The 5,126-nt window shown below is 38.6% G+C and overlaps 1 protein-coding gene across 1 annotated transcript; it reads left to right on the top strand.

Moving 5' to 3' along the window:
* The first annotated feature begins 3,329 nt into the window (after positions 1–3,329).
* Positions 3,330–4,837, top strand: LOC135230648 (olfactory receptor 7D4-like). The gene has a single exon (XM_064280588.1). It carries the CDS (start codon positions 3,814–3,816, stop codon positions 4,810–4,812), a length of 999 nt encoding a protein of 332 aa, XP_064136658.1. The 5' UTR covers positions 3,330–3,813; the 3' UTR covers positions 4,813–4,837.
* Positions 4,838–5,126: the final 289 nt, after the last annotated feature.

Here is a 5,126-nt window from a genome sequence, read left to right as displayed (position 1 = left end):
CCAAGAAGATTCTAGCCTTCTGATAGCTTTCTCTGACATTCTCATGTGGGGGGAGTTCATATAATTCAGATAAGCATTCTTGATATTAATTTTCTGCCATATGCTCAGGGTAGGGATTGCTAAATTCATTGAATAAGAATACAGGACACCCATTTAAATTTGAATTTCAGATAATACTTTTTATTTTTAATATAACTATGTCCCATGCAATATTGCATGTCACATGTAATATTTATACTAAAATAATATTCACTGTTTATCTGAAGCTTAACTGGGTGTCCTGAATTTTGTCTGGTTCAAGGGCTCTTTCAATTTGTTTATGTAGAATTTTAAAAAAATTTTTATTGTGCTTTAAGTGAAAGTTTACAAATCGATTCAGTCTCTCATACAAAAATTTATATACACCTTGCTATATACTCCTAGTTGCTCTCCCCCTAATAAGACAGCACACTCTTTCCCTCCACTCTATTTTCATGTCCATTCGGCCAGTTTCTGACCCTCCCCCACCCTCTCATCTCCCCTTCAGACAGGAGTTGCCCACATAGTCTCATGTGTCTACTTGATCCAAGAAGCTCACTCTTCACCAGTAGTATTTTCTATCCCACAGCCCAGTCCAATCCCTGTCTGAAGAGTTGGCTTTGGGAATGGGTCCTGTCTTGGGCTAACAGAAGGTTTGGGGACCATGACCTCTGGCGTCCTTCTAGTCCAGTCAGACCATTAAGTCTGGTCTTTGTGCGAAAATTTGAGGTATGCATCTCATTGCTCCCCTGCTCCTGAGGGCTTTCTGTTGTGTTCCCTGTCAGGACAGTCATTGCTTGTAGCCAGGCACCATCTAGTTCTTCCGGTCTGAGGCTCATATAAGCTCTGGTGTTTGTGACCCTTTCTGTCTCCTGGGCTTATAATTACCTTGTTTCTTTGGTGGTCTTCATTCTCTTTTGCTCCAGGTGGGTTGAGAACAATTGGTGCATCTTAGATGGCTGCTTGCTAGCATTTAAGACCCCCGAAGGGAAATGGCCATTTCTTGAATGGGTAATTTTTCCAAAGAAACTCTGACTCAACCCGTTATGACATTTTATCTTATCTCTCTCATCAAACATCACTTCTCTTCTCTCTTCTATAAATTAAAGATTGCTGTTAGATTTCGTACATCCAGTAATTTATCTATTACCTGTTTAAAGAAAATCTACTATAAGGGAAGTATTGTTTTGTTCCTAAAGTGTTTGGGTTTTTCTATATATTCCCTAAGCATTTTTCCTCCAAATGGAAATTTACTGATTTTTAAATATTTGTTGAATACACTGCCAACTTACTGATAGCACTTAAAAGTTCTATTTTTATGTTATTTCTACTCAGTGTCCTCAATATCATCTGTAAATAGTAAAATTATTTTTGAGGTTTTAATACTCAGACTTATTTCATTTCTCATCTTAAGTGATACAGGAGAATGACTAAAGTGGAATTAGATGTCCTTGGCTTATTCATGAATTTAGCACAAATATTTTAGGGTTTTAATAGAGATTATCCTGTTGGCTGTGGTTTAGAAACAGCCATTCTATATTGGGTTAAGGGAATGGTGAGAAAACAAAGTCACAACCTCTGACACACAAGTAAACATAAAAGTACCCATGTAAGAGACACATCAATGAGTAGTTCTGCATGCTCTATTTGTGGGAGTCATAAGCTCAGTCCTTCCTATCTGTCATTCTCTGTTCTTCATCTCACTGGTCTCTCAAATCCCTTCTGTTACCAAGCTCACTGCCCCACAGGGAATTAACCTTCTATTCTCTCAGTCTATTGTGCTTTCCCTTTTCTTACTTCCTATGAATAACAATTACCTATTCTTCCTCTGTCAATTCAAAGAATCCTATTTCAGAGAAAATCTTTCCTACTCATAGGAAAAAAAGAAAAAAATTTTTTTTTTTTCACTCATAGACCCAGACTAAATTATATACCCACAATTTTTTTTCTCTTTTTAATTAATTTCCATATTTTATGCATGAATAATACTATTTTTCTTTTTTGGAAATTTTCAAATCTTAAGTTTGACTTAAGTTTGGAAACCCTGGTGGCGTAGTGGTTAAGTACTAAGGCTGCTGACCAAAGGGTCAGCAGTTCGAATTTGCCAGGCGCTCCTTGGAAACTCCATGAGGCAGTTCTACTCTGTCCTATAGGGTCTCCATGAATTGGAATCAACTCGAAGGCACTGGGTTTGGTTTTGGTTTTTTAAGTTTGACTTTTTGACTTAAGTTTAAATTTTCATATCTTAAGTTTGACTTTTAGTTTTCTTTGGTATAATTGCTGTATAGAAGTTTTTGATATTTTAATCTAGTTTATCCATCCTATACTTTGTAATAAACTCCACTGATTTTAGTGCAACACGTCCTTCTTCAAGAGCATGTACACATGAGTACACACATACTTTGTATTTCATTTCAATGGTTGTGCTCTTCTATTTCCTCCTCTTATTTACAGAGTCCACTTGGCCTTTTCCCTTCTTGGAAGAATCCATTTGGCAGGTGGTTTCTGCAATAAGGAGCCATAGGGATCTTCACTAATTGGAAGAGCTGCATGGAGATCAAAAGAGGTAACAGACCTGTTTTGTTTATACTTATCACAATTCCATCCTTGCTTTATGGCTGCCATAGTTTAAAAGAGCTATTGATAATCGATGGACATGCAAGGCAGGTTTATTGTGATAGTGAAAAAAAAAAAAACAGAAGCTCACAATTATCAGGTGCCTGCTCTATATCACAGGCACACCACTAGAAAAATGACATGCATCGTCTCATTTAATTCACTCATCGATCTCATTATGTTGGGAATATTTAGCACTCTCATTTGAGAAGGTGGTATCTGCAGTTAAGAGAGATTAAGTAATTTTCTCATGGTCACATAAGATAGTAAGTTGGTAAAACCAAAATTCTATTCCAGGCAGTATGATTCAAACCCTCATTTTTGAAATCACAGCTTTATACTGTAGCTTTGGAGAATTATGTATCTAAAATAGTTATCATAAAAAGAACAGATTAATAATAATAATGAAGAAGCCAAGCCCAAGCCCATTGCCGTCGATAATAAAAAAAAAAAAAGATAATAGCTATTACTAATTAGAAACCCTGGTACCACAGCGACTAAACACTCTAGTGTTAACCAGAAGGTAAGCGGTTTGAATCTACCAGCAACTCCACAGGAAAAAGATGTGGCAGTCTTCTTCCTTAAGGATACCAGACCTGGAAACATGGTAGGGCAGTTCTACTTTGTCTTATAGAGTTGTTTTTGTTAAAATCAACTCAACGGCAATGGGTTTGGATTTTTTCTGGGGGGTGGGGGTTATTTTTAAAACAGATCCTCCTGTTCACAAAGGCATTTCTAAACCTTGCAAAGAAGGTAATAGCAATAACCAGATTTTTTAAAAAAGAAAAAAAAATAAGGCACAAAAAGTTAACTGTTACATCAATAGGATGTGACAGGTCACATTTAAGACATGGATTTTCAGCTCAGATGACCTTTAATCACTAACATAGAGTTACCAGAATGGAGGAGGCATGGAGATTATCAGGGGAAAGATCATACTTGGGAGTTCACATTAAATGTTTCCAATTAGCTTGAAAATTGGGTTATGAGTATAGATTCAAATAGGATAATTAGAACCAGTGAATAGAAGCTAAAAAGAGAAATTTCTGCTGAATTAAAGTGTCTGAATAATTATATATGTTTAAAATGAAAAGGGCTACCTGTAACTGAGAGTCACAGTCAATGGAAGGACTTAATAACAAAATGCAGGTGGTACTGTAAAGGTGATGACTAGCTGAGATGCCATTTGGCAGTTCATTGAATGTTGCTCTTACCTTCTCCAGCCTACACACTAAATACATGGAAGCAGAAAACCAAACAAAATTTTCAGAATTCCTCCTGCTGGGCCTCTCAGAGGATCCTGAACTTCAGCCCCTCTTCTTTGCACTCTTCCTGTCTATGTACCTGGTCGCTGTGCTTGGGAACCTACTCATCATACTGGCGGTTACCTCTGACCCTCACCTCCACACCCCCATGTACTTCTTCCTCTCCAACCTGTCCTTTGTTGACATCTGTTTCGTTACTACCATGGTCCCAAAGATGCTGGTGAACATCCAGACACAGAACAAAGACATTTCGTACATAGGATGCCTCATTCAGGTGTATTTCTTCATGATTTTTGCTGGACTGGACAATTTCCTCCTGACCATGATGGCCTATGACCGATTTGTGGCCATCTGTCACCCCCTGCACTATACAGTCATCATGAGCCCCCGGTTCTGTGTCTTGTTGGTTCTGGTGTCTTGGGTCATCTTTTTCTGGGTCTCCCTGCTTCATATTGTCTTGATCACACGGCTGAACTTCTGTACAGACACTGAAATACCACATTTTTTCTGTGAACTGACTCAGATTATCCAAGTGGCCTGTTCTGATACCCACATCAATTATGTCTTCTTGTATGTGTTGACTGCCCTGCTGGGTGTGTTTCCCCTCTCAGGGATCCTCTTCTCTTACTCTCAGATTGTCTCCTCCTTAATGAAGATGTCCTCTGCTGGGGCCAAGTATAAGGCATTTTCCACCTGTGGGTCTCACCTATCCGTGGTTTCTTTGTTCTATGGGACAGGTCTTGGGGTTTTCCTCAGTTCTGCTGTGACCCATTCTTCCCAGAGAAGCTCTATTGTCTCAGTGATGTACACTGTGGTCACGCCCATGCTGAACCCCTTCATATACAGCCTAAGGAATAAGGATGTGAAGGGAGCCCTGGGAAGGCTCCTCTGTAGAGCAGCTTTTTGTCCATGATGATGGCCACTGGCCTCAGGGCTAAATGGGCTTCACAGTCACCAAAGCCAAATATCATGAATTTAAATATCCCGATTTTTTTTTTCTTCCTCAGAAGACATGCACCGTTTCTTCCAATCCCAAAGCAACTATAATTGGCCTCCTACTTGTTATTGTACCGTTTTGACTTAGTAATTTTTTTTGACTCTTCTTTCCTATGTGCTGTCCATAAAGTTCTTTCTTTGGTCAGCTTTCTTAGAGCCATTCCTAGAAAATCCAACCTTAGATTGACATCATTAATCTTGTTAAGTGCAGACATGATTTTCCCAAAAGTT

The sequence above is a fragment of the Loxodonta africana genome, chromosome 3, assembly GCF_030014295.1.
Source record: "Loxodonta africana isolate mLoxAfr1 chromosome 3, mLoxAfr1.hap2, whole genome shotgun sequence".
NCBI lineage: Eukaryota > Metazoa > Chordata > Mammalia > Proboscidea > Elephantidae > Loxodonta > Loxodonta africana.
This window is presented reverse-complemented; position numbering and strand designations above follow the sequence as displayed.